Source organism: Bidens hawaiensis, unplaced genomic scaffold, assembly GCF_021521415.1.
Source record: "Bidens hawaiensis isolate Kalapana, Puna unplaced genomic scaffold, B.hawaiensis_p1.1 tig00023874_1, whole genome shotgun sequence".
In the NCBI taxonomy this organism is placed as follows: domain Eukaryota; kingdom Viridiplantae; phylum Streptophyta; class Magnoliopsida; order Asterales; family Asteraceae; genus Bidens; species Bidens hawaiensis.
In genome coordinates, this window is record NW_027493759.1 from 213,916 (window position 1) to 241,894 (window position 27,979).

At 34.5% G+C, this 27,979-nt stretch overlaps 4 protein-coding genes and 2 pseudogenes across 7 annotated transcripts in view; 2 read left to right on the forward strand and 4 right to left on the reverse strand.

Moving 5' to 3' along the window:
- LOC143568289 (cellulose synthase A catalytic subunit 1 [UDP-forming]-like) overlaps positions 1-27,979 on the reverse strand; it is a 209,075-nt pseudogene that overhangs the window by 176,230 nt on the left and 4,866 nt on the right. The window lies entirely within an intron of this gene.
- On the forward strand, positions 1,430-7,223 carry LOC143568288 (uncharacterized). Of its 2 annotated transcripts, XM_077054475.1 has the most exons (12): positions 1,430-1,799; positions 3,368-3,452; positions 3,548-3,678; positions 3,930-4,032; positions 4,702-4,716; positions 5,014-5,159; positions 5,252-5,447; positions 5,540-5,614; positions 6,520-6,636; positions 6,717-6,761; positions 6,856-6,954; positions 7,041-7,223. In XM_077054475.1, the coding sequence occupies exons 1-12, from the start codon at positions 1,516-1,518 to the stop codon at positions 7,056-7,058; spliced, it is 1,314 nt and encodes a 437-aa protein (XP_076910590.1). In that variant the 5' UTR covers positions 1,430-1,515; the 3' UTR covers positions 7,059-7,223. The 2 variants fall into 2 exon arrangements, with proteins under 2 accessions (XP_076910590.1, XP_076910592.1); XM_077054477.1 differs by lacking the exon at positions 4,702-4,716.
- On the reverse strand, positions 2,348-27,976 carry LOC143568287 (putative ubiquitin-conjugating enzyme E2 24). Of its 2 annotated transcripts, none has more exons than XM_077054474.1 (7): positions 26,600-27,976; positions 26,202-26,336; positions 25,731-26,063; positions 25,551-25,614; positions 25,203-25,342; positions 24,736-25,083; positions 2,348-2,401 (listed from the first exon to the last, which is right to left on the reverse strand). In XM_077054474.1, the coding sequence occupies exons 1-7, from the start codon at positions 27,755-27,757 to the stop codon at positions 2,363-2,365; spliced, it is 2,217 nt and encodes a 738-aa protein (XP_076910589.1). In that variant the 5' UTR covers positions 27,758-27,976; the 3' UTR covers positions 2,348-2,362. The 2 variants fall into 2 exon arrangements, with proteins under 2 accessions (XP_076910589.1, XP_076910588.1); XM_077054473.1 differs by lacking the exon at positions 2,348-2,401 and adding an exon at positions 24,238-24,629 and having other exon boundaries at positions 24,772-25,083; positions 26,600-27,969.
- On the reverse strand, positions 7,704-9,472 carry LOC143568273 (stem-specific protein TSJT1-like). The gene is made up of 4 exons (XM_077054464.1): positions 9,297-9,472; positions 8,755-8,995; positions 8,542-8,662; positions 7,704-8,022 (listed from the first exon to the last, which is right to left on the reverse strand). The coding sequence occupies exons 1-4, from the start codon at positions 9,464-9,466 to the stop codon at positions 7,838-7,840; spliced, it is 717 nt and encodes a 238-aa protein (XP_076910579.1). The 5' UTR covers positions 9,467-9,472; the 3' UTR covers positions 7,704-7,837.
- On the forward strand, positions 11,868-14,389 carry LOC143568274 (uncharacterized; annotated as a pseudogene).
- LOC143568276 (uncharacterized) lies at positions 16,047-18,532 on the reverse strand. Its single transcript, XM_077054465.1, has 5 exons — positions 18,436-18,532; positions 17,764-17,817; positions 17,585-17,688; positions 17,225-17,263; positions 16,047-16,403 (listed from the first exon to the last, which is right to left on the reverse strand). Exons 1-5 carry the CDS (start codon positions 18,509-18,511, stop codon positions 16,269-16,271), a joined length of 408 nt encoding a protein of 135 aa, XP_076910580.1. The 5' UTR covers positions 18,512-18,532; the 3' UTR covers positions 16,047-16,268.

Here is a 27,979-nt window from a genome sequence, read left to right on the forward strand (position 1 = left end):
AGAAGGTTTTCTATTTTAGTGTTAGGGTTTTGATGTGTTTTGCGTGTAAGGCTAGACAAGGCTTGACGGCTGACAGCACCGTATTCGCTTTCCCATTAGTTTTTAGTAGTTTACAAGACTAAGTTAAATGGTAAATAAATAAAAGTGTTTTTTTTGATAAAGTTGTATGAAATAAATAAATAAATAAAAATGCTTTGTTAGAAATAACTTGTATGAAATAAAATTCTAAGAAAAAGATTGCATTTTATATAATGCAAACTGTAAAGAAATGGTTAAATGTCACGTATTTATTGAAGTTCTATACGTAAGAGGCTGAACATTACAAATTATTAAAGAGTTAAACAAAGAAAGCCCATTTATATCAAAGTCTATTGGTAGGGTATGTGAAAATTAGGTTAAGGTGGTCTTAGGTTCTCACGTTATGGCAAGGGCGTAAACAACCTTCACGGCTTACGTTTTTGGGTTTTGGACACTCGCCTGAATTCAAGAACGACTCAGACAATAAACTTCTACCAAATGCTTTGGTTCAATTCAATTTAAGATAAAAATAGTATTTGTAATATAAGTATTTTAGTTGTATAAATTGAGGAGGTAAGGTACCAAATAATCCACATAACTCAAGGACAAACCCTCCGCATACGCGTGAGACCTCCCGCGGAGAAGATATACTCCCCATGGAGGAGATACCATCAAGGCAGAGATAACCATCCGCATGCGGAATATCTTCCGTGAAGAGAGACATATCTTTCGCGGAAGAAATGCCTGATGCTTAGCAACCCAAAGAGTTCAATGGAAGATAAGTTGTGCTAAAGGGCAGGACACCACATGACAGGGAAGGGAAAAACCAATCACACGTCAGAATCCCTATAATGCCCGTGATTGCACGATGGACCAATCAGAAAATGCCAACGCTGTACCTGCCTGCAACAACGATCTCTGTACGCTAGCTGCCTAGCTGTCCATCCAATTAGAAATCGTTATCATGCTCATCCATAAGATTAGAAGCTTCTATTGAGTGCGATAGCTGACCCAATCATTCTTCTCCCATTAAACTATAAATACCAGAAGAGAGCCAACGGTAAAGGGATTCACAACCTTATTCTCTTTAAGAATTTACTCATCACTTACCATACTACTTCTCACGTTGGAGAGCGGTTACGAGAAGCCCCCCCCCCCCCCTATTCCCCTTCTTATAACGAGCTTATGGTGTTTGGTTTTGCAGGTAACTCGCAATATCTACTCTACACGTGTGCTCAGTTGGATCATTAAGCTAGGCCCATCAGGGGTTAGGTTAGTGTTCATCCAATCCCGGTTGAGTCGTTAGGTTAAGTCGAGCTCGAGTAAAAGTTACTAACGAGTCGAGCTCGAGCTAACTACACGAGTTGAGCTGGAGGGTAGGCTTCGGCTCGTATGATATAACATTTGCTCCTTTCTACAACGTTGCCTTTTCTTCCTCATCTCTCAAACATTCATTCAACTTGAATTCAATTCAATTCAATTCCTGTAGAGAGAGAAATGGGCACTCAGTCAGCACACTCGCTAGCTTTCCGGGTGATGCGACTATGCCGGCCAACCTTCCACGTGGAAACCCCACTCCGATTCGACCTCTCCGATCTCATTATCGGCGAGGATCTGCTCGACGATCCATCCGCCGCACCTCAACTCCGACGCCTGATTCAATCTCAAACTGACTCAGCCACCGATCTCACCTACACTAACCGCTTTCTTCTCCGTGATGGTGATGATCTGTCCGATGCCATGGGCCTTCCCGGTATGCTCGTCCTTCCGCAGTCGTTCGGGTAAGTAACAACTACCAATTAGGTAGCTTCATTTGATAGGCTAGTTTGTTTAACACTTTCATTTTGTAGTTGCTACTGGTTATCAATTAGCTTAATTTGATAGGTTATATGTTGCTAGTTTAACACTTTTATTTGATAGGTATTATGTTGCTAATTTGACACTTTAATTTGCTAGGTTATATGTGGCTAGATTAACAGTTTAATTTGATAGGCATTATCCTGATTGTGGTGCACGCGTATAATGTATTTATGTGTGAACCCTCGGTTGGGAAAAAGTGAAATTGCACCAATTTTGATGTCATTTTACTAATCTCGTGAAAATAACGTTAAAAGTGGCGGAAGGTTAATCAGGCATCATGTGGTGGCGTTGATAGCCGAAAGACAAGGGTGCATGCACCAATCGGCCGGTGTTCCTATGGTTGAGTGTTATGTGCCTTATATCCAAGGCTTGATGCAAAACTACTATCGAGTCATGTGTCTCACCGGAAGCAGCCTCTCTATTTCTACGGGGTAGAGGTAAGGCTATATACATCTTACCCTCCTCAAACCCTACCATAGCTTTGCTATTGGTGGGATTTACTGAGTACGATGATGATGATATGCTGGTATAGACAAATTATCGGAAGATGATCATTTAACACTTTAACCATATCAAAAAAATTGAGCATTTCTTATCACAATCGTTTTTCGTAGCAGAAGTCTTTATGGGTTCTCTGGGAAAATATGTTGATTTAGCATAAACAATTAGAGGTTTACAGTTAAATCTTTTCCGGAGAATTAAATGGATTTTCCGAACAGGCCTTTTATTTGGTAGGTGACATTGATGAAGCTACGGTGAAGACTATCAACTTAGAAGCAGAGAGAAATTTGAAGTAATGACCTTAAGTCTTTGTGCACTGACACCTAATCTTAACACTTCAAGTTGATAGGTATTATGCTGCTTATTTAACACCGCCAGTCTGTTTGCTTATGGGTAATGGTTTTAGTTTCATGAAGGAACATTTAATTTTTGAACTATTGTACATAGTTAAGACCTAGGATTCTGAATCATGGTGCTTCAATTTCAGTTTAGGGGATGTTTGGATGTGTTTTCAAAGTGTTAATGATTAGGTATTTAGATTTTAGATACTGGTAATCAAAATCATCAGATGACAAGTTGTGATTAGGAACTGATGTAGGAGACGTGTTTGGATGGGATTTTGCCTCTTCAAGTTGTAATAATCACTTTTGATGGTGTTATTATAAAGCAAATATGCAATTATAAGAAAGTAACAGATTAAATAAGCCTTAATGATTACTGTTTGACCTCTAAATATTCACATAATCACAAGCATGAATGTGTTAACCTAACACTAGAAATTAATTTTGTGACCTGATAATTCTTTAAAAAATATGATATTTACTTTCAGACACAGTGTCAAGCTGTTGTTGCTTTAAAGAGCTTGCATGGACTTGAAGTTGGAAAATTAATTTAGTGATTCTTAAACTTTGTAACACTTGTTTTTTTTAAACTGTTTTATTACATTAGATGTCTGATATTGAAATTTGGTTTTTATGTGTATGTATAGTGCCATATATCTTGGAGAAACATTCTGCAGTTATATAAGCATCAACAATAGCTCCAGTTTTGAAGTGAGAGACATTATAATTAAGGTGTCATTCCTCTTAAAACAGCAAAATGTATTAATATGTTTACGTGAAGCAAGAAAATGTTTAAGCAAGTATTGATTTGACTAATTTGACCACAGGCAGAAATACAAACAGAAAGACAGAGAATACTGCTTTTGGATACAGCTAAAACACCGGTTGAAACAATAAGAGCAGGAGGACGCTATGATTTCATTGTTGAACATGATGTTAAGGAGCTTGGTGCACACACGTAAGTTATATGTACCGAGTACAGGTAGCAATTTAAACCCGTTTATTCGCAAGTGGGTCGTTTTGGGTCATGCCTTTTCTCAAATGGGTCATGGGTCAAACAGTTTGAAACGGGCCAAATCGAAGCATTTTTTTCTTAATGCATACACCCTCCTAAACTGTTTTTATTCAAAGATTTAGATACTTATTTTTTAATAATGTTTTTGTAATCATAACTGACTATTTAAAGAAATTACTTAATATTATCTGTAGTCTGGTCTGTACTGCTCAATATAGTGACGGTGATGCTGAGCGCAAATATCTTCCACAGTATTTCAAGTTTATGGTTTCAAATCCACTTTCTGTCAGGACAAAGGTACCGCTTTTAACTCCTAGATTCTAGCTTAATAGGCCTGTAAACAAACCAAACGAACACAAACACGAGGCGCACGTTTGCATTTGCTTGTTTTAACCTCAATCGGACAAACGATCGAAAATGAACGGTGTTTTCTTGTTCATGTTTGTTTGTTTTTTATTAAGAGAATGAGCGTGTTCTTGTGCAGTATAAACGAACGGTTCACGAACTAAACTAACGGACATAACTGAGCTAAAATTGATTTAAAGTAAATGTGACAATTAGAAGTATATGTGAACAACAATGCATTGTGCCTAATAGTTTATTAAAACTAGATTAAATTGTAATGAGTTCATTGAGTACATTAACGAATGTAAATGAACAAATTTAAAACAAAGGTAAACTGACGAATGTAAATCAACATTCACGAACATAAATGAATGGATGAGATATGTGTTCATGTTCATCCGTTTAACTAAATGACCAAAAAAGTTTGTTCATGTTGGTTCATTAAATAAACTAACATTAGCGAACTTTCCATTGAACGATTCATGAACAGTTCACTAAACGTTTGGTTCATTTACAGGCCTATCACTTAAGAAATTGTTGATATTGAAATAGGGTACCGATATTATTGTAGGATCTGCCTTGTTGTTCAGACATTGATATGTTACTTGCTTTCATTTACAGGTCCGCGTTGTGAAGGTAGGTTGGCTTTGGTTAAAAATACACAGGTGTAAGTCTTTAATCTGCTTACACACACATATATGCTATGAGATACCGTATATGTGTGTGAGATACTGTATATGCTTTCATGTTGGCAAATAGGATATAGTGATAAAGAAACTTACATTTACTCATGATTTAATAAATTTTTTTGTTAATATATTAAACAAAGTTGATTATTTATTGTTATTACTAACATTCATGTGCATGATCAAATATTGCATTCGTTTTGTAATTTATACATTATATTGTGATCATTCATTGCTTCCATCTCAGGAAACTACATACTTAGAAGCTTGTTTAGAAAACAATACAAAATCAAATCTTTATATGGACCAAGTGGATTTTGAGCCTACTTCAAACTGGAGTACGATATTACTAAAACCTGACAATCATCATTCCGAGAAGACTGATTCTACAAGGTTGTATTTTTAATTTAATTGACTTTTCAATGCAACTTGCTTTTATCATATATCTTTAACTTACATTTTAATCTTAATCTGGAGCATAACAGAGAGATATTCAAGCCACCCATTCTAATTAAATCTGGAGGCGGAATTCATAACTATCTTTACCAGTTAACATCATTATTGGATGGATCTGGACCATTGAAATTTGAGGGGGGTAATGTTCTTGGCAAACTTCAGATAACATGGCGTACGAATTTGGGTGAGCCGGGGCGGTTGCAAACACAACAGATTCTTGGTAATGTAAGTGGACTTATTTCAACATAACCTTACATCTTCATTATGTTTATTGTTATTGCCATTGTTATTATTAGTATAATTTTATTATTGTGTAGATCGTTACACAGAGAGAGATTGAACTGAAAGCGACGAAGGTGCCAGCTGTCATCATCTTAGAAAAGCCCTTTACAGTAAGTAGTTTCCATTAATTGTGTTTATATTACTAATTACTATGTTTAAAGGCTTAATATTCAGTAAGTTACTTTTCAAGTTCTAGCTCAGCTCAGAATTGGTTTTTTTGTTATTTTAATCATTTAGTTGTTTTATTTATACATACATACAACTATACGTTATCTTTTATATATAACATACTATATATCATCTGGTTACTTTTATTACAATTATAGATATCATAATATTTATCATGCAACTAGATTAGAAACCTGTGTATTACACAAGCTGGATAGATCTAATGTTATATAGTTGGTAATAAGGGCTTAGGAATTACAAAACCATATTTTGAGTTAAGATATGATTGTTTAAGTACACCATATTAATAATTAATTAAGCCATACTATTTAAAACCTGAATTATTCGTCATTTAGTTGAAAAAAAGATAGAAATATATTTGCCTTAAAATTGGAAGAGAAGGGAAAAGAGCGGGAAAACAAATTTTTTGGTGTGCTATAAAGGTGCCATGTCGCATCCAAGAAACTCTCTCATTAAATATAAAATGTAGATAGATAGATTATATGTTTATTATATTAAATATAAAATGTTGTAATATAATTAATAGGCTCGTGAGCCTAGTCAAGCTCGAGCTCTTTTATTAAATTAGCTCCTATTTACTCTCGAGCTTGTTTAAGTTCAGTTGGATACTTGGATTCGAGCTATTAGCGAGCTGATCTTGAGTTTTGTGCGGCTCAGCTAGTTCACTCACCTACTCTAAGATAAAAAAAAAACATTTTTTTTTGTCAATAGAAAACTGGGAAATTGAGATTTATCGCTTTTTGGTTATATATGAACATTAATTTTGTAGCGATGCACATATAATTGGAATATAACACATTAACACCTCATCTTGTGGTTTTTGTAGGTATACTTGAATCTCACAAACCTGACTGAGAACAAAGTTGGCCCGTTTGAAGTTTTCTTATCTCCGAGTGATAACCAAGAGGAAAAGACTCTCATTGGTATCGGGCTTAAGAAGATGGTAAGTGTTTTAGGTCGACTTAAAGTTACGATAAGCTAAGAATTTGTATCTGGTGCTAATATTAAATTCAATGTCTGCAGGTTTTACCTGAGGTGGAAGCATTCAAATCTCTGGATTTCCAAATGGTGATTTGAGTCATTATAATATACATAAATGTCTAATGTAAACTTATATCAACATTTTATATATATATATATATATATATATATATATTTGCAGAATCTGATTCCAATGGAAGCTGGAATGCAGAAAATCAGTGGCATCACAGTGTTTAATACAACCGAGAAGAAAACTTATGACCCATTGCCGGATATCGAGGTCAGCTTACATATGCATTTACAAATCATACATATCTTGTGATTTGTGACAATTGTTCTGATCATAACCTTTTGAAACCACTGCAGATTTTTGTTGATTCATAGAATTTGTTCTGTACAAGACCAAAAAATCGATACACCATGCGCAAGTCTCCTAGCATCGTGTAACGAAAACTGCATTAGTGTTGGAAAACATATTTTAGGCGATAGTTGAAATGTACTTTTCGAATGTATTCATGCATCATGGATCAGATCGAGCCATGACTTGTTTAATGTTTATAGTACATGTGAGGTCTTAAGTGTGGCATGTTATTTTAGTTCAGTTTTTAAAGGAGTTGCATTATATTATTATCGAAACTAAAAAGCATATACTTTCAAGAATTTGGATTTTACACTCTTTAAATGCTGACGAAAACCGCTTTAGAGCATTTGAATAGCACAACATATGGATTGTGTGATCATATGTTTGGATTTAAGTGTTGTGGGTGTGAATCCATAAGATATGGGTCTCTACAAGACCACTATAATTAGTAAAATTGCAGTTACACCACCATAGTTAAGGGTATACGAGGCCAAAATCAAAACATAATTAACTCATTGTAAGTAATAAAGAAACAACATTTTAAAACAAGACAACTATTTAGGGGTCTACAAGACCAAAAGCAAAACATAATTCAAATTGTACAGAAGCACCCATCCAAATAAGCATATCTGGTCTAATGGTGAGCTACCAAAGATGATAAAACTTACAGTCCAACCACTAACTGGTAAAATCGACGGAAATTCAGTTTATATGCAAAAGAAATAAAATACAGCGGAAAAAGGAGTTATTAAACAGATGACTTGTTTCCTCTAAATCAATATCAAAGTCAACCAAAGAAGAGTCAAATCCAAGTAGTCCAGTTAGCTTCACTTCCAACCCTTGGCATAGTTTGGGTCTTTGAATACATGTCAACTTTGAAAGTGGCACCATTCATTACCCCCTCACTATCAACCCTTGAAATTGCCTTCATCTTCTTCTTTGGATGCTCAAAGCTCATTAACCCTCCTTCTGTATGGTACATGCATCCTAAACAAAAATGTGTGCATTTAATTAAATGACATAAAATAGTCATTGAAAAATAATCATGGTAGTCATAGAACACTTGGAACATGTAGAACAACTAATGAAAAAAGTTTATGAATGCAATTGGCCTTCTGCCTCAATGGATAATAGCTAACGCTTGAAATCTTAAGATTCAAAACCTGACTTAAAGCATGTTTAGGATTGAGTTTGAAAAATGCTTATTGGCTTATTAGTATTTTTAAAAAGTCAATAAATTAAAACGTGTTTGGTAATCACAAAAATTTTTATTTAGCTTTTTGAAAGGATTGAAAAACAGTTTTTTGAAAGCCCAAATAATAGCTTTTTAAAATGGCTTTTTGAAAAAACCAGTAAGCATTTTTTCATTTTTCCAAACTCATGCTCTTAAGCTATGGCGTTATTAGGTGACTCAGGTTTGAAGTGTTAAAATGGACCAGTTTTAGAAAGGTTCACTGTTGGTGGTAGTTTCAAAGTTTCAAAAAAATAAGTGTATTGAGTCCTAACCAGTTGGGAAGGGGGCAAACGACTTGGAACATGTAGACTTTATGGCCTCCAAGTTGTCAGAAATTACCACAGAGCCATCAGCTGCTATGCCCCAAAAGAGTTTCACTTCCCCATCAGCACCCTGTTTATTGCCATATTGCAAAAAGGTTAAAAATGCCCTTCAAATTGTTGTAAAATTACGCACCACACTAGTAAAGTTTTGAGACAACTTACAAGTGACACAAACACAGTTTTAGACTTGAGATCATAGAGTATAAACCCAAAACTTCCATCAAGCTCTTTGAGAACCGAATGAGCTGGGTACGGACCGCGGTCTCGAAGGGTCTTGTAAGCTTGGATAACAAACATGGGCTCATTGGCTAGCTTGGTTAACCCATATTGCTTGTTAAGTGTGCACAAATTCTTTAAACCCCCCAAGAATATGCAATATATATCATCCATGCTACAAAACAACCTGCAAATGCATATTATCATTTATCAATGCCACCAATGGCTAACCATAAAAAAAAACACACACACTTAAAATCCCACCCACTGCCATTGGTGCTCATTATTCAAATCAGACTTGAAAATCAAAACTCGAATAAAATTTTAGTTTTCTTGTAACTCGATTATTAGAATTATAAATTTGAATTTTTTAAATTTGAATAACCAACTTTATAGTATTATAAATATGTAAAAATCCTGACCGCCCCAATAAAGTTAGTGTTAAGCCTTCATGAAAAAAGCTTTTGGGTTGGCCACCGATAACCTACCTTTGTTCAGAAGGGTCAAAAGCCAAAGAAGCATCATGTCCGAAGGAAATGGAGAACATATTGGCATAGGATTGCTTCAAAGGATCATGATCATGATGTTGATGCAAAGAAGCTGGGCTATTAAGTTCTTTTGGTGCACTCACCAATCCATTCTTGAAGACTGCCAACATTTTTTCTTATGTAAACTTTATCAAATAAATTGCAAAGAGAGATGAATTGGTGTAGGATGTTAAACTATGTATTTATAGTCACATTTGGTGAGGATGTGGCAGTATTATCCAAATCCTCCAAGTCAAGGATTGATGTGAGATATTGTTTCCAAATTGATTTATTTATTTTAAGGAAAAAGTTATATGTGTAAGTGATTGATGCATATCAAAATAGGATCAAAAGAAAAATAGGAGTGATTCGAATACTAAGTTAACATAATAATTTAATTTAAAATGTTTAGAAAACGACATTTACATTTTCAATGACGTGTATGACACATGTAAGTTGATATCACTATCGTTTATGTAACAAAATTGATGTTATTCGAAATTATTTAAAGGAAATTAATTTTTAAATGATTTAAAAATAAATGTATGTATTGTTTTTATTTAAACAATTCCTAATTAAAACATTTCAACAGAATGCGGTACACTTTTTGTGGCTGTTTCAAACGTAAAATTCGGTTTACTGGTCCACACGTGCAGCTGACTATGATCCAACTCAATACATTCATCCTCATCTCTTATTCTACTATTTGGTCTTTCTTGAGTAATGGCAAATGATTAAAAAAAAAAAAGAAAAAAAAATCTTATTTCATGAATATCAAGTCGCCTAGCGGCATTTTTGTTAGAATTGGTGTAGATAGGTTTTTCTAAAATGTAATATTTTTGTTTGGCGTGCCGTATAAAACAGACGGTCTATTTTTAAAGTGTTTAGAAGGAGGAATATTGGGGTTTGTTCTCAAAATTGTGTGCTTTTAACTTCGGTCCAGACTCGATAGACCATATTATTATTGGATGTTACTATGGTACGGTGGTTTGGCAGCATATCAAAGTGTGGTGCAAGGTTCCTCCCTTCTTAATCTTCTCCACTGGTGTAGGGCCGTATGGGATGGGAAGGTAGGGAGGTCGACCACTTTAGGCTAGATCATCCTAGAGGCTCGAACATTTTAAAAAAATTATATATATTTATATTTATAAAAAAAAACTGTATTAGGCCTTATCAAAAGCGTTGTTTAAACAATATCCAATAAGTTAGACCCAAAATCCAAAGCATATACAACATTCGATTATTTTTATATATGAGTTATCGACTTTATATTTTACTTTAACGCCCGAATTTATACCTGCCTTCGGCCCATAATTTTTTTAGTGATTCTTGGAAAAAAGATTGAGATGAAATCGTCGGTGGTGGAATGGTGTCGAGATTGACAACATCGGTGGTGGAAAAAAGATTTTTCTAGCGACGACAACTATTAATCGTTTTTCCAACGATCACCACATGAAATCACCACTAGCCTAGAGTTTTAAGTTTACAGCTGGTGAGCTTTGATGTTCGTTGGTTGTCCCGACGCCTCATCTAAAAGTTGCAGGTCGAGTAGGGGGAGAGAGAGTTGACGGGCTAGGACATGAGTAGAGGCCAATTCTCGCATGAATTGCTAAGGATCAACATTTAATTGAGCAATGTGTGATATTTCGAATCCTCATTACTAATGGAATCAACATAATCTTTGATTTGATCCTCTAGTCGTGGAAATAAGGACAAATGGTTTGATTGTATACATTCTTCTCTTGTTTTCGAGACCTCTAGTAAGCTACAAGACAAAGCCTAGAAATATGCATGTCCAGTTGTGTGCATGTGTGAGAAAAGTTGTGTGCATGGTTTGGAAGTCAATAGTGGAGTTGTGATGGTAGGCAATGTGGCAATTGAACATTCCTAAATTTATTTTGACATTTGAAAAGTTGATCTTGAAACCATTATTTTTGTTCAAAATTTTTTTAATTTCTGATGCTGCTAGCTGTAGAAACATAGGTTGAAGATGAATAAGTAAAAGTTATGGCTAAAAACTTAAAATACAACGAAGATGATAAAAGACCAAAATATCCTATAATACCTTGAAAAAAGTCAGCCTATCTTTGACTTAATGATGAAACTAAAGAATAATTAATAAATTAGAAATAGGAAACCTCACTAGTTTAATTGCAAAACAAAATCTTTTAAAACAAAAGTCACATAATTAACTAAACTGACTCTTCACGCAAAAAGGTTTTAATAAAACTACCATCCGCATGGTATAAATAAATAATAAATCAGTTGTTTTAAACACCGCCATAACAATGGATTGAATTGGGTGGGTATTCATCATCACCGTCTCCTTCAGCAGGCAATCTATTCCTCTGTATTTATCATCAATGTTTTACCCATTATAATTAACTGATTAATCATTGATTGCTTGTGTTACTGTTCCCAAACAAACCCTAATTTGACCCAGATTTTAGTTTTTATCATTGTATATGTTTTATTAATGTGAATACACTAGAATTATTACAAACAGATTGCTCGTTGTTTGTTGGATTGGCAATGGGATCGTTGCACGAAAGTTTGAATAAGTTCAAGAAGCAACAAGAAAAATGCCACTCAACCCTTAAGAGCATCGCGGGTTCTAAAAGGCCGACGACAACGACAACTACGTCTGCGTCTAGAGTTGCGCCTGCTGCCACATTGGCGAAATCACCCGTTCCTGCGGTTAAGTTTTCTAATGACACTGAGAGGTTGCAGCATATTAATAATGTTAGGAAGAGTCCTGTTGGAGCGCAAATCAAGAAAGTCATTGATCTGTTGTTCGAGGTACATAGTATGATATTATTTAAGTTTCGAGAATTTGGATGAATCAACATAATTGTGCAGTGGAAATGAACAAACAAGAAACACGAACACGAATTTGATAACAATGGAACACACATAAAACTGTGAAAGTTAAACATCCTGTTTTCGATCGCATTTATCAAATGTGTTATCTGATGCCATTGTCGGGTATATATAACATGATTGGCAGCAAGATTAACTGTTATTAGCTAAAGGTTGACAGTTATAAACTTAATCAGCCCCAAAACCAATGGCCCGTTACTAACTTATACCTATAATTGTTACATACTTGTCTAATGTCAGGCCTGTACATAAAAACGTACTTCAAATACAATAATCAAAGTTTGTTTAACATAAGTTTAATAATACTGAACACCAAAACTCAAACAAGGAGCCCGCTTTTGCGAGTTCAGTTGGTACAGAAACGTGCGGTTATTATGATTTTATGATAATATAAAGTTATTAGCATTTGTAATTTCGATCTCATAATCACTTGTTAAATAACTTTGTTTTGCTATACTTACAGTCAAGGCAAGCCTTTACAGCCGAGCAAATAAACGAAGCATGCTATGTTGATGTCAAGGGCAATAAGGCCGTGCTTGAAAGTTTGGCAAAGAACCCTAAAGTTAACTATGACAGAATGCGTTTCTCTTACAAGGTATGCTTTATCTTTTAGTTTATTCGTTTGTTAACCGTTGATTTACCTTTTTTTGAATGAAATTAAACTTGTATTCTGGTGATTTAATATGTAATTTACAGTCGAAGCATAATGTTAGAGACCAGAAAGAACTTCTTTGGTTAGTAAGGACTTTTCTAGAGGGTATTGCTGTTGCTGATCTGAAAGATGCATACCCAACTGTCATGGACGACTTACAGGTAATCACATAAACGCTTGTATCAAGATTTCGCAATTTTTTTTTAATAATTCTAAGGCATCAGATGTTGAATATGCAACTAAAGGTATATATGATCTGAGTCGAGCCCGAACTTGTCTGCACTTGAGCTCGGTCGTTTAATTTATGAGAGCTCGATTTTGAGCTCGAGTTCTGCTCATCTATAATTTATTAGTTTTTTTTATATACATACATATTTATTTTAATATGTTATTAAACTTAAATATTTTACTTTTATTATAATTATGTATATAATTATTTTTATTATGTAATTATGTATCTATTACATTAAATAAGACTACTTTTTCTATAGGGAACATACCAAAAAAAGCTAACATAGTTTCTATTTTTCTTCACAACCATTATTCGACAATATTTCACACATAAAGTCCTCTAGGTATACTATTCGAAGCAAAATTAGATTTTTATTTTACAAAGCAACGTGGAGTTGGTACATCCAATTTGTTCTTAAAAAATGTGATAAAAAGTATAAGCCACGTAAAAAAAAGGATATGTAAGCAAAACCACCGAATGTATCGGTTCCAAGTTGTTTAAAAAATTAATTTCACAATTTTGTTTAAATTTGACACGTAAAGGGACTTAAATATGTAACTATTGAGTGACCTTTGTAAGAAAAATCCAAAACTATCGGTTTTATGTTATTAGCCCATTATCATACGAGTAATAAGCTTGTTAAGGTGCTCGGGCCTAGTCAAGCTTCGCATAAGAAGCTCAGGCTCAAGCGGCTCGATTTGAGCTTTTAACGAGCGGATGTCGAGTAGCTTACTTACAAACAAGTCAGCTCATTTACACATCCCGTATATGTAACCATGAAACTGCTTATTACATGGTGAAATTTAGGCCCTGAAAGCCGGCCGGCAGATCTGGCTGCTATAAAAATTTGACTCACAGGAAGAGATAGCATACCCGAACGACCCGAGAGTCACGATCAATGTGGATAATGAACTCAAAGAGATATTCAGGTCAATCGAGTTGCCACGAGACATGCTGGATATTGAGAAAGACCTACAGAAGAACGGGATGAAGGCCGCCACAAACACTGCTAAAAGGAGAGTGATGGCACAGAATGGTAATATTCTGAATAAGCCAAAACAGAAAAAGAAAAAGTAGAATGAGATCAGTAGGAGGACCAAACTCACCAATGCGCATCTTCCCGAGCTTTTCCGGAACTAAGTCTGTTTTGAATTGGAGACTGTTGACATGGGAATATTTTTGTTATTATGTTTACAATTGCAGATTCTCTGATATTGATGTGTTGGTTTGAAAATATCAATGCATTTGTTTTGGATTTAACAAAACTATTATTAGACCTGGCCTAGCTTTGTATTTATATATGTATATTCATGCTTAGAACTAGTCTTCATATAAAGAAAACTTATCTTTGATGTGTTGGGTTTATGTAGGCTTAATTGGGCCCGAGTTAGAAGACATCTTTTGTGGCGGACTAATTAAATTGAAGACTAGTGGTAGGCCTGGCCCGTTTATTTAATTAAAGCCTATTATTAGTTTTTTTGGGTAGTAAGTTGTGAACCCTAGCATGATCTCTATATATTCATTGTACTTGTAATTCCTCATCACGAGTGAGGGAGAAAGCAATAATAAAAGTATCCTGGTTGCAGCCCGTGGACGTAGGTCAGCCGACCGAACCACGTAAATCTCGTGTGTCATCTTCGTTTATTATTTCTTTTGCAGTATTATTGTGTTTGTGTGTGTGTTGCAATACCCGAATCCTTAACATGATGTCCTACATCTGCAATGGTCATAGTGTGCCCTGATGGTCTTGGTTAATGTTTTTTTTTTTGTTTAATGTGCTTTTGTTGAGGAAATTTCTTTTTGTTTCTATTTTTTTAATTCAGCACAGCAGGTAAATTTTGTAAATTTAAGAAGCAACTACAAAGTAAAGCATAAGAGACTTCTAACAACAAGTCTCTAAGGGCCTGTTTGGTTGGGATTTCTAAGAGATTTGGAATTCGAATTCCATTCCTGTTTAGTTGGGTAAGAGAAGGAATTAGAATTGGATTTAATTTCCAATCCAATATGTAATGGATAAGTCACGTATTGGATACTCTTTATAAAAAATAGATTGATATTCAATATTGTTTAGGCATGCTTATGAGAGCGACAATGTCTATTTCTCACATTAGGATGAATCGAGTGTGTTTCACTAAGTTGTGTGGCATGCTTAACACTTTTGGAGGATGACATGGATGAACAAGTAGCTATCTTTCTTCACAATATAGCTTTATAATGTTAAAAATCATCTTATCTCGTTTTTGTCGTTCGGGAGAAACAATTAGTAGAGGTGTTTCTCAAGTTTGCAATGCCGTGATTAGATTGCATTTACATTTGCTTAAGAAACCCGAACCTATCACCGAGAATTCTACTCATCAAAGGTGGAAATGGTTTAAGGTATAATCTAATCATTATAACTTTTCATGCTATAATTACGTAAGGAATTAAAAATGTATAATAACACTTTCTTTTGTATATATATTTGTTAGGTTTTAGAATTGTTTAGGACCTTTAGATGGTACATACATAAAGTGCATAGCGTCCAACGAAGATAAACCTAAATACAGAACGAGGGAGAGATTGCTACAAATGTGTTAGGTGTGCGTTCACTGGATATGCAATTTATATTTGTGTTACCAGGTTGGGAAGGGTCGACGGCCGATGGTAGAGCCCTTCGAGCCGCTTTTGATAGGTCATATGGATTGAAAGCTACAAGATTGGGCATGTAACACAACATCATATATATAAGTAGATAGTAATTAGAGTGGTTATGCTTTTATTGATTATATATTCTTTTTAGGTTATTATTTGGTACACGCGGGATACACAAACGGGGAGGGTTTTCTGGACATTTTGATCCAGTTTATACGATAAATTTCAAGTTCAAAATGATTATCTATCATTACAATATGAGATTTAAAACATCCCATATATGCTACACTTAAAATGAGGATGCTACCCATCGCTCACTTTCAACAAAACGGAGAATAAAAAGGCAACACGATACATAATTTGAAGATATATAATGAATTGTCAAAATGCCAATAGATCATCGCTCATTGTCAATATACTCGTTAAGGTGAATGTATCGAAAGACGTTAAGCAAAAGCAAAAATTGATACGGTTTCTCATGATTTCAGGTAAAAGATGTTAAAAGTCGTTTTTTACCATAAAATTCTACTGCTGCTGTTTATGCTGAAGTGCAGGGTATGTCTTCAGAGACTTTTCTGGATTTGCCTACCGCTTTGGTGGCAGGTGGTGGTGGAGTTGGCGGTGATGGGCGATTTGGATGAATTTCCGTTACTTTTTCTGGTGGAATATCGAACTGCAATTGTAATGCAACCAAAAAAAAATGGTGTTACTTTTAATCACAGAGATTTTAACCTTTTGTGCTTATAACATTTTTTATTCCACGGTCGCCTAGCTTTCATTCAGTCATTTTAGTGGTTTATAAAAAAAAAAATGTTGTGATTCTAAATAGGGAAAATACTATAAAAAACCAGCATAGTTTCTATATTTTCCATAAAAGTCCCTTAACAATTTTTGCAAATAAAAAACCCACATACTTTCTTTCTTTTTCTTTTTTGTTCTCGTAAAGATTCCTTGACAATTTTTTACACGTTAAAGTCCCTCCACATGTTAAATTTGAACAAAATTGCTGAGGCAAAGTCCGTTCAATGTCATCTTTTCTTTTTGATAATAACAAATAATCTTTCAAAAAATATATAACAAAAATACACGAACGTGGATGACGTAACTCAAAATAAAATAAAATAAAAAAACAAAAAACATATAAAATGGTTTGTATAAATTTAAAACCGTTACAAAGTTATAAGCAGACGATTTTTATCTTTATTATAATGTAGTTTGTCAAACAATGTTATCATGATTTCAATCAATCATAATAAAGAGATATTTCATTTTTTCAAGTTAAGGGACTTTTATGAACAAAAACAGAAAGTATGTTGGTTTCTTATGTGCAAAATATTGTTAACAGACTTTCCCTAGGTAAAAAAAAAAGTATGTTGCTTTTTTATGTGCAAAAATAAGGAAGTTCAAGTTCACTAATCTCAAAACGTTATGAGATTGTGTTTATTAAACGATAGATGAATAAAAACTTAAATGTAAACATATAAATAAGCTGACCTTATAGCCACAGCCGGAGACGCAAGCATGAAAGCAATCCTGAATAAAAAGTAGATATCATGACATCATCAATAAAATCACATTTATTAAGACTTAAGAGATTGACGAAATGGTAAATATGTAATATTCAGATATTTTATTAAAGAAATAAAAGTTGTTGTGAATTCAAAATAAAACATTTAGACATTTCTGTACGGTTACGCTATTGCATTCACTATCAAATACTTAACTTAAAGACTTACACTTTAACCAAACATAACCAGAATCAAGTCATTTTATAAGTAAACGAGTCAAAACTAATATCTCTAAACCAAGCTAAAAATTGAAGATACGTATACAATGTAATAAAAGAAGAAAAACCTGTGAGTAGGTGGCAGAACCGGGAGACCTATCAATGTAAGCACTCCACTGCTGATCTTTTAAAACGGGGTCTTTGTAGCATATTTCATCACACTCACTCAAGCCTGTATATTGTTACATCAAATAAGACCTTGGATATATCAAAAGCCCTCCAAGATACAACGATAATATATACTTACATTCCTCCCATGTATCACCATCAGCATTACACCCTTTCTTACAGAATACTCTCCCTGCAAGATTCATCCACAAGCATTTTATGTGCCAAAAGACTAGTGATTTTCTATTATTCACATTTGTGAGCTAAACGAAACTAATACTATCCTGGTTAATAAAAACTAATAGCTGTTACCGCTACCAGCTCGAAATAGGGTTTAAGCGGGAAGTAAATAGTAATTGAAATCAGGGAGATGCAGATAAAGAAAAGAAACTAGTGATTGTAACGATAATGAAAACAATATATGATAACTACCAGTTAAATATATATAAATTCGACTTATTAGTATTAAGGTTTAATTGAGTAGAAAGACCAGGGCTAGCTTAACAACAGGTCAACAGACACAACACCTGTTAGTTAGCTCAAACCCAGACCTATTAATGGGTACGTGTCAGAAATTATGAGGGCTAATATAATAAATAAAGAATAGCAAATTTCTTTGGCAGAAATAAGAAAATGCAGCTCTATAATTACAATTAATTTGGGGAAAACAAAGTCAATTAGAAAGAAAAGAAAAGAAAAGAAAATGTTATAGACCTAATAATTAAAGATTAACGACATCATCATCATCATGGTGGATTGTTGATGTTGACCAAAAGATATTATTATTAAAGGAAGGAAAAGGAAAGCTTACAAGGAATCTGCATCAGAGCAGCGTATTTATGGGTGCACTGATTGCCGCAAGGAGGTGTCCATTGTTGAGGAATCATGTTTCAATTTTGGTCTTCTTGTTTTCCTTTCCACAGGAACAACAAATATGAAGAAGAAGAAGAAGAAGAAATTGAAATTCAAGAGGAGAATTTTGGGGGAAGAAAAGAGGTGGAGAAACGCTGAGGGTGTTTCTGTCTTTTACGCATGCCCTATTTCGTTTCTCATAATAATTTCATCAAAATTTTTCAAATTTAAAACACGTGCCACCATGTGTAGTGGTAAATTCTTATATTTGGGCAGTACTAAATATACCAAAAATATACCAAAGTCAAAGATTTTTAAGAAAAAATTTACTTTCTGTCAGACTGAAAACCAACAGTTGTCAGCATTTATTTGTAAACCTAGAAAACAATGAAAATTTAAATCTTTACATAACCCAAAATATAGTTGAAAATTTATACCATAACAAAACAAAAAATACAGTTGAAAATTTATGAACAGATTCAATATTATTTAACAATAACAAAATTCTTAGGATTAAACTAAACTAATATTCCGATTTCTTACCATGGCAGATAACGAATTTATCATGACTACACCACAATTTTTCACTCATCAGGTATAATCAGTGTTGGGTTAGGTTTTCTTTCAAAATCGTGGTGGTAGACGGTGGTTAGGGTTTCGATATCGCCGGCGGTGGTAGCGAAGAACGGAGACGGCGACGAAGATAGGGCTAGGTGTGGTGGTGTGACCAAAACCCACGGTGGTGGAGAAAAGGAGACGACAGAGAAGAGGTTTTGGAGAAGAAAGGCTAGGTGTGGAGATGGCGGCGACGGTGGAGACGGCGGCGACGGCGGCGGCCATGACGGGGAAGGGTTAGGCGTCCGATAGCAAAGAACGACGACGAAGATAGGGCTAGGTGTGGTGGCGGCGAAGACGGAGACGACGGAGACGCTCGCAAACAGAAACGACGCCGTGACCAAAACCCACGGTGGTGGAGAAGAGGAGACGACGGAGAGCTCGGTGGTGGTAGCGAAATACAGAGACGGCGAAGAAAGGAGACGATGGCGCGGGTATCCTGCGGTGCGGAGATGGTGGCGACGGTGGAGACGGCGGCGAAGGGGTTAGGCGGCGAAGGGGTTTAGGAGAGAAATTAGGTTTTAGGTTTTTTGGTTTTGGATAGCCGTAGGTTTTTTTTTATATTAGGGTTAGTGATATTGATATTTACCATTATAACCCTTTGACTATTTCTAGTTTAACAAATTAGGTTTTTAATATTAATATTTAACATTACAATCCTTTAACTATTTCTTGTTTAATAAATAAAGAATCCAACTTTCATAACTTATACTTATTTTTACTAGTTTTTTTACCTCTTTTATTAACTTATATATAAAAATGTTTTTTATTAACTTTCATTTGTTACATCTTTTATTAATTTTTACATATATATATATATATAACTAAATTTTTATTATTAAGTGTATTATTTATTTTTATTATTAATTTATATATACATTATTAACTTTTAATTATTAAGTGTATTATTTATTTTTTTATTAACAAATATATTATTAACTTTTTATTATTAAGTTTTTTATTAACTTTTTATTATTAGGTGCATAATTTATTCTTATTATTATTAACTTATGTACACATGTTTTTATTAACTTTTTATTATTAACTTATATATACATGTTTTTATTAACTTTTTTATTATTAGGTGTATCATTTATTCTTTTTTATTAACTTATATATACACATTTTTTATTAACTTTTTATTATTAAGTGTATTATCTATTCTTTTTATTAACTTTTTATTAATTTTTAGGTGTTCGGGTCCCATGAAGAATTGATGAATTGGGTACAAAACTTGGCACGCTCTCTTGGTGTTGTCGTCGTCACTAAAAGATCGAACAAATATCCTAATGGGTTCGTGTATAAAGTTGTAATCATGTGTGATCGTGGCGGAAAATATAAAGTTAAGGATTCAAGTAAAGTTTCTGGCACAAAAAAAACTGACTGCCCATTCGAATTAGAAGGGAAATATTCAATAGAATATAATTCCTGGACATTAACGATGATATGTGATGAACATAACCATCCGCCTGTACAGCATATGGAAGGCCATCCATATGCTAAGCGGTTAACTGATGATGAATTTAGTTTGGTTGCAGAATTGACAAGGATGAATGTGGCACCACGTGATATTCTATCGATACTGAATGAGAGGAACCTAAGTAATGCATCTACAATCAGTACGATTTACAATGCACGCACTAAAATTCGCATGAGTGAGCAAGCAGGCAATTCTCCAATGCAGGTTCTCATGTCTATTTTACATTCTAATGGTTATGTTTATGAATTTACTACAACTGGTTCAAACGAGTTAGAAAATTATTTTTCGTTCATCCAATATCATTCGATATTTGGCGTGCATTCCCACACGTGTTGATTATAGATGCCACGTACAAAACAAACAGCTATAATATGCCTTTTGTTCAGATTGTTGGTGTAACTTCGACCAACAAGACATTTTCCATAGCTTTTGCCTTCATGCAAAATGAAAAGATAGAAAGCTATACATGGGTCTTAAACTGTCTAAAGTTAACATTAGACAAGTGTATGCACCCACGTGTTATACTTACAGACATGGAGTTGGCTTTAGTGAATGCATGCAAAGAAGTTTTCCCGAATGCTACTCAATTACTTTGTAGATGGCACATTAGTCGCAACATATTCAAGAACTGTAGGCAATCTATCAGGTCAGCACGTGATTGGGACAACTTTCTAAAATTATGGGAGTTACTAGAAGATTCTACAACTTTGGTTTCTTACACAGACAATTACAAGCAACTTCAGTCATTCTTGATAAAATATCCACGTATGTTTTCTACGCCCCGATATATTTTTTTCTTTTTATATATCTCTTATAAGTTTAATTACTTTTTCAGGTGTTTTAAAATATGTAAATGAAAATTGGTTGAACAAATACAAGGAGATGTTTGTGTCTGTCTGGATTGATCAACATCTCAATTTTGGAAATAACACAACCAATAGAGTAGAAAGCCAGCATGCGGTATTGAAAAAATATTTGAAATCTTCAAAATGTTGTTTGGATAAATTTGTGGGTTGTATTAATCGTCTCGTGCAGTCGCAACATACATCAATCAAAGAAAGTTTTGAGAAAAGCAGAGTTGTTCGCATACATCAACACAATATACGATGTTTTAAACTATTGCGCGGTTTTGTTTCAAATGAAGCTCTCGATATAATTCTTGCGGATCATGAAAGCTGGAAGAATCTTCAAGTAGACTCTTCAAATTGTGGTTGTCGACTTCGCAACAGCTGTGGGTTACCATGTGCTTGCGAACTTTCAATGTATATTAGTTCAGGTAAGTATAATATGATTGATTATTTTAATATTAGTTCAGATTTTTTTAATAATGATTCTATAAAATTGTTAATATATTACTTATTTATATTTTAACATAGGTCAATGTATTTCCTTGGATTCGATTGATATCTTTTGGAGGAAGCTAGATTTTGTACCTTCAACAACTGTCCATGATGACGATGTTAGTTGCGAGAATGAACTAAAACATTTTAAAGAAAACTTCAACAAGCAGTCCAAAGCTGGGAAAAAAAGTTGGTTAAGAAAGCTGAAGGACATAATAGGTCTCGGTACAACAGATATTCAAGAACCTCAAATTCAGAAAAATACTCGTGGAAGACCAAATTTGAAGAAATCACAACAAAAAAGACGTGTCGGTCAAGGTACAACTGATATTCAGGAACCTCGAGTTCAGAAAAATACTCGTGGACGGCCAAGCTTGAAAAAATCACAACATAAAAGGCGTGCTGAATTTTGTTCAGCCAGATATAGTTGCTCAAATGTGCCCAATTTTGTTGATCCAATTAAGGAGCCAGCCAGACATAGTTCATTCGAATTTGACCTGAACAGTGAACCGTTGATAGACTTGAATGAAGTCCCAGGTGAATGTTTTGAGCGTTCATACATGATAGACTTAAATGTAATGCCACAGTTGAATGATTCCAATATAATGAGCGATATTCCAAAAGTATTTCATCCATATATAACAAATATACAGAATGTTAAAGGCGATGGAAACTGTGGATTTCGAGCAATAGCTGTTTGCCTCGGACTTGATGAAGAAAAATCTTATGAGTACATTCGACAGCAAATGAGAGAAGAGTTACAAAATCGATACGATATTTATAAAGATATGTTTGTCAGGGATGTAAATTCATTGTATCATGACTTGTGTTTTTTTGGGTCACCTTGTCCAGAAGAACACTGGATGAAAATGCCTGAGGCAGGTGTTCTGATTGCCAATAGGTTTGGTGTTATCATCCATTCTTTAAGCATGTCAGGCAGTACCACTATTTTCCCATTTTGGAGTGGTCCAGAAGAAAGTCAACATCACAGAGCTCTTACAATTGCTTTAGTATTTGGTGAGACCCATTATGTCATGGTAGAGTTACAAGGAGAATCCCCAATGCCTGTTATCACGCCTTATTGGAATCTTAACAATATTAGCCGGTCTGCAGTTAGGTGGGAAACAATGTATAAGTCGCGTCTAGAACTGTAGAGCCAACTTTATCGTCCTGAAAGTGGGTTTGTGGATTTAAGTGATTAATTATTTTAGTGTTTTTACATTCATAATGAACTTGTATTTTCGTATTTATATATTTGAGTACTTTTTAGAAGACTAGTAATATTCATAAATGTATAATAAAATATTTAATATACTATTATTAATACTAGTATTGCAAAAAACTAATTACAATAGTCTTTAAAAAAACCTAATTAAAAAATAGATATTAGTAGTTTAAATAATTATTATGTAATGATTAGTAGTTATATTTAAATAAAATAGAATAAAAATGATGATTGATATGATTAGTAGTTGATTGAATGATTAGTAGTAGATTAATAGGGTTGACTTGGTATACCAAATAAAAACTTTTGGTATATTTAAAGCCCCCTTCTTATATTTGGGCACTGTTAGTAGTGATTGGGTTTTCTTAAGAAAATGGGCTAGCGGTAAAAATTCTGATATAATCATTACATAATTATTATTTTTTTAATATAAATAAAACAATAAATATGAAGGCAAAGTCTCCCCCACCATAGTTGTGTACACAACGTTTGACCCCCATAACACCTTAGGGGTAGTGTTCCTGGGCGTTTTGAGGTATTTTACAAGTGAGAAATAGTCACTACAGATGGTCTAAAATAAACTAAGTAAAGTTGTTAGTTCTTATATTTTTATCTATTTATAAAATTTTGTATTATAAGATAAATAAATAAATTATTGGACTCCCTTAGAAGCCATAGAATGTGAACAAATATCGAAAATAACAAGATCCATGTGAAGAACACCAAGAACAATTCTAAATTACTAAGTTATTTTGGTATTTTTAGCTTTGTTCTAGCCTTCTAGGACTTGTTAATCCTAACTTGGATACACACACATACATCTTTGGTTGAAGCTTGCCTGGTGGGTTCTTAATTAAGATAGTGGTGGATTCAAGACTAGCATCTTTGGATTGATCAAGCTTGCTTGGTTTCTTTAAAACATTTGGATCCTTGTTCATGGGTTATGTTTTAAAGATTAAAAAACGAGCATGCTCATATATCCTTCTGTAGATTATATAATTTGTTAAAGCCATGTCAAAAACTACCGGGTTTTTTATTCAAATACATTGTATCAGTAGTGAGTGTAGATCTTATTGATACGATGATATATCTTACATAATATATCTTATTGATACGATGAACAAAAGTAAGTGTACACATTTTTATTCAAATACACCGAGAACCCAATATTCACACAACACACCATCATCATTAACCAAATTTTCATATTACACAGTAGCCATTTCATAGTTACTTAAAACCATCTATGTTTTTCACATTCAAGCATTTTCACCACAATTGAAACCGTGCTTGCTGAATGCTTCCGCAAGCTTTGAAAAGAGCTTCGAGAGCGAGATCTTAAATCCTGTAGAGGCTTTGATTTGGCCCTTAGGATCTATGTGTTCATCCCCAAAAGCATAACATACAGGAACACCTTCCATATATGCTTTACAAGACATCAATATGTAACCGCACCGTTTCCTGAAGTGTTCCTCAACCAGTGCCTCAAAATGCTACATTTTTCCAGAGGAAAGCAATATTACTTTCGCATTTTCCAAATTTACAATTGTTAATAATAGTTTTAGAACATATGCTGATATGCACAAATACAATGGGTACCACATAACATTCACAAGATTGTATATATATATATACCTGAGGTGGGTTGCGTAGCGCAAAAAGAATAGTTTTGCAGTTCATGAGAAACATATTTTCGTTGTAGCTGCAACTATTCTTTTCGCCTTCAACACTACCGACTTGCTGATCATATCCTGCTTCGTTAAAATATGGGTTCTTGTTCAAAACCAAAGCTTGCAGAGACAACACGACTTGTAGAATACTGGACCCCTTAGGATCCCATGTTTCACTTCCGGTGCCTGTCCATGTATTTAGAAGGCTCAGGCAAACCCTTCCAGACTCGTATAGGTTCGGATTTACACGCAGCCCACCAGATATGTAGTGCACCATCTATGAAAGGTTAATACTTTGTAAAAAACTACAACTAGGATAATAAATAAGCACATAATAACCAAACCTTAAATTGATGGATTCCATGCAAACATATATTTAGATTTTAAGGAACTTACCGGGGGTTCGTGAGGATATTCTGGAGGAAGGAAAATGTCGAAAAAGAATAGTCCATCATGATATGGAGTTCCTGGTGCTCCTGCAATGGCTACTCGAAGCAGATCCATTCTTTCCTCAAACACGCGAACATATATCGTTTCTGTTAATCCAACAACAAGTGTTAACGCTTCTTTGATTCGTATTAGTAGATAATAATCCATGATGACAATTATATAACCAGTTTGTTGCCAAGCGCAATCTCACTCGCATAAACATTATAGATTTATATTTGATTTTCAGTTATTTTTAAACGATATTCACATACCTGTTTTCAATTTTAAGTTTTTATTTATGTATTTTGTTCTCACCTGGAAGATCCTTCATCAAAATGTTCCATTCCTGTTGAACTTTCTTTAACCAGCTTCTTTTCACCTAAAATATAAACAAGAACATAAATGAAAATTTGATTAGATGAATTTGGACACTAAGTTACTTTTACCTGATGTTTTGTTTGCAATTAAGTAAGGATAACAAAGAAGTTATCTAACCTGGTTACAAATGGAATCCTTTCGAGCGCGATCAACAAAATGATGCATCGAGCAATCGCTAACCATTTTAAAATTTTCAACTTTTTCTAAATTCTTACTGCTTGATGAAACTATAAAACCTTTATCCTCATCATTTTCTTTACTATTTGACACCATGCTAGTTTCTCCAGATACCATAGTTTGTTCCTGGTTGTCTTCTTTAGAAAAATGCGACAATGATGTGTACACGCTGGACCCAAAAAGACGTGCAGCAACGTCCGATAGAAAGCTGATGGCAGCTTGTGGTACATTGAGACATTCCTTCTTGTTGCCATAGACATGGTCCAGCACATCCTGATCATGTAAAGGATATGTTAGATTCTTGAAAGATCATGTTTCAAGGGTAAACTATTCATGTCTAGATAAGTAGATATGTTCATGTTCAATGTATTTTAAATACTAAAATATGACATTAAGGGAGCTTTGTTTCACCTTGAGCTTTGGATCAGTTAGATGAACATCTTGCTCCAACTTCTCCTGGTTCGGGTCAACATTTTCATGATGAAGCATTGGAGCATCCAATGCGCCTTCAGATTTGTCCATTCGGATAATTTCATTAGGAGCAACCTGCAACCAGATTAACTACTATACATCATTAAACACCTACAACAAAAATGGAAATACTAGAGGTGCCGGTATATGGGCGTGCTTGGTAATGGGTACTTTTGATAAGTGCCCAAACGTTCGTGTTAGTTGGGCTGGCCTGTCCGCACCTTGCGTGACTATTCGACATGTTTGCCTTTATTTTTATTTTATATATCTCAAAATTTTACGTGTTTCATTCGTTAGAGATTCAAAGTGCTTATGAAAGAAAAAAAATGTATATGTACCTTGGATGTAAAACCAGCAGCCCATTTCACTTCAACTCTACCATCTTTGAATCCGATAACGACCCCAATATGACCCGATTTCTCTAACCCAAACACGACATCACCATAACAATACAAAAACTTGGTGTGCTCAATCAATTCATAAGCACTCACAGTATCCTCAACACCATCTCCTTCCCACTTTACTTTCACTGTTTTTTCACTTGCATCAACAGTCTTCACAACACCCCATTTCTTGTTTTCTTGATCATCAGATGTCCCCTTTTCAATAACAAACTGATGAGGCCAGAAATCATGATGATCGATAATGTTAACCGGACTAACACAACCCAAATCCAAACTGTGCGATTCACTTCCATCCTGCCATAAGACATTAACTTTACTCTTTGTTTTTGAAACAACAAAGATTTCTTGAAAACCTGGTACTACACACCAATCACCAATCTGCCAATTTGAAGGAGTGAAACATGTTAAAACGGTTAAGTGTTCGGATCTTTGAAACGGGTCAGGAACCATTGCTCTTTCTGAACCACAGCTGAGCCACTTTACATACACAAATCCCACGTTGACAGCACAAACGGTACCTTCAGTGTGTTTGTGCTCCTCATTCCCACAGAACCAATTGAAACAACTTTTGACTTTGATTTTAACTCTTTGCCCACGGAAATAAGGAAACTGCGAATCATGAAACGAATCTGAAGATAGTGGAACGAGCATTGCGTCATCCAACGCGGTAAATTCGCCCGTCATGCCATCATCAAATATGACACTAACGCGATCCGCAATTCTTTTGGCCTTACCTAACCAATGACCCATTACTACATAATCACCAGTGGAAATGGAACAAACTCTTTTAAGTTTTTTGGAAGTAATATTTTTCAATTTGTTTCCATGAGCACTTTCCAAATCAACAACTTTTTCTACATTAATCACTTTTCCCATTTGACCGGATGGATCGGTTGATGAACACACTATGTCCCCGTAGACATATTCTCTCTCAAACGTGAAGAAATCGTCGATTTTCCCTATTGTTTGTTCAAGATTTGACAAAATAGAACTAGCTTGTCCACCATACATAAGCTCATCATCATCATTTTCATGATCATATAAGCTACTACTCTCACTGTAGCTATCAAAGTCGTTAAAGAACACATCCATAGTATATTTTTTGATAAAGTCTCTAAAAGAGAGGAAAGAAGTCTCGACGAATTCGAGACTCCTAAAATGCCAAAGAAGATTTGCCCGATAACGGATAAATTTTCGACCAGAATTAAGGAAATTCTGGTATTGCCAAAGAAGATCTGCCCAGCGGATTTTCGTGCTAAAACTATATGTAACTAGACGCTTGAACAATCTACACTAGAAAAGCTTAAAAACGAA

What these genes read in the sequence shown, in the direction of transcription:
- LOC143568288 (XM_077054475.1), top strand. Translation starts at nt 1,516, where the DNA reads ATGGGCACTCAGTCAGCACACTCGCTAGCTTTCCGGGTGATGCGACTA. An exon ending in TGAGAGACATTATAATTAAG is followed by an intron (nt 3,453 to 3,547) that starts GTGTCATTCCTC and finishes ATTTGACCACAG; the next exon opens with GCAGAAATACAAACAGAAAG. An exon ending in TCTTAGAAAAGCCCTTTACA is followed by an intron (nt 5,615 to 6,519) that starts GTAAGTAGTTTC and finishes TGGTTTTTGTAG; the next exon opens with GTATACTTGAATCTCACAAA.
- LOC143568273 (XM_077054464.1), bottom strand. Translation starts at nt 9,466, where the DNA reads ATGTTGGCAGTCTTCAAGAATGGATTGGTGAGTGCACCAAAAGAACTT. An exon ending in TTTGACCCTTCTGAACAAAG is followed by an intron (nt 8,996 to 9,296) that starts GTAGGTTATCGG and finishes ATGCATTTGCAG; the next exon opens with GTTGTTTTGTAGCATGGATG. An exon ending in AAACTGTGTTTGTGTCACTT is followed by an intron (nt 8,663 to 8,754) that starts GTAAGTTGTCTC and finishes GGCAATAAACAG; the next exon opens with GGTGCTGATGGGGAAGTGAA.
- LOC143568276 (XM_077054465.1), bottom strand. Translation starts at nt 18,511, where the DNA reads ATGATTCCTCAACAATGGACACCTCCTTGCGGCAATCAGTGCACCCAT. An exon ending in TGCTCTGATGCAGATTCCTT is followed by an intron (nt 17,818 to 18,435) that starts GTAAGCTTTCCT and finishes TGAATCTTGCAG; the next exon opens with GGAGAGTATTCTGTAAGAAA. An exon ending in TGGTGATACATGGGAGGAAT is followed by an intron (nt 17,689 to 17,763) that starts GTAAGTATATAT and finishes AACAATATACAG; the next exon opens with GCTTGAGTGAGTGTGATGAA.
- LOC143568287 (XM_077054473.1), bottom strand. Translation starts at nt 27,757, where the DNA reads ATGGATGTGTTCTTTAACGACTTTGATAGCTACAGTGAGAGTAGTAGC. An exon ending in TTTGATGAAGGATCTTCCAG is followed by an intron (nt 25,343 to 25,550) that starts GTGAGAACAAAA and finishes TTGGATTAACAG; the next exon opens with AAACGATATATGTTCGCGTG. An exon ending in CGCTACGCAACCCACCTCAG is followed by an intron (nt 24,630 to 24,771) that starts GTATATATATAT and finishes GGAAAAATGTAG; the next exon opens with CATTTTGAGGCACTGGTTGA.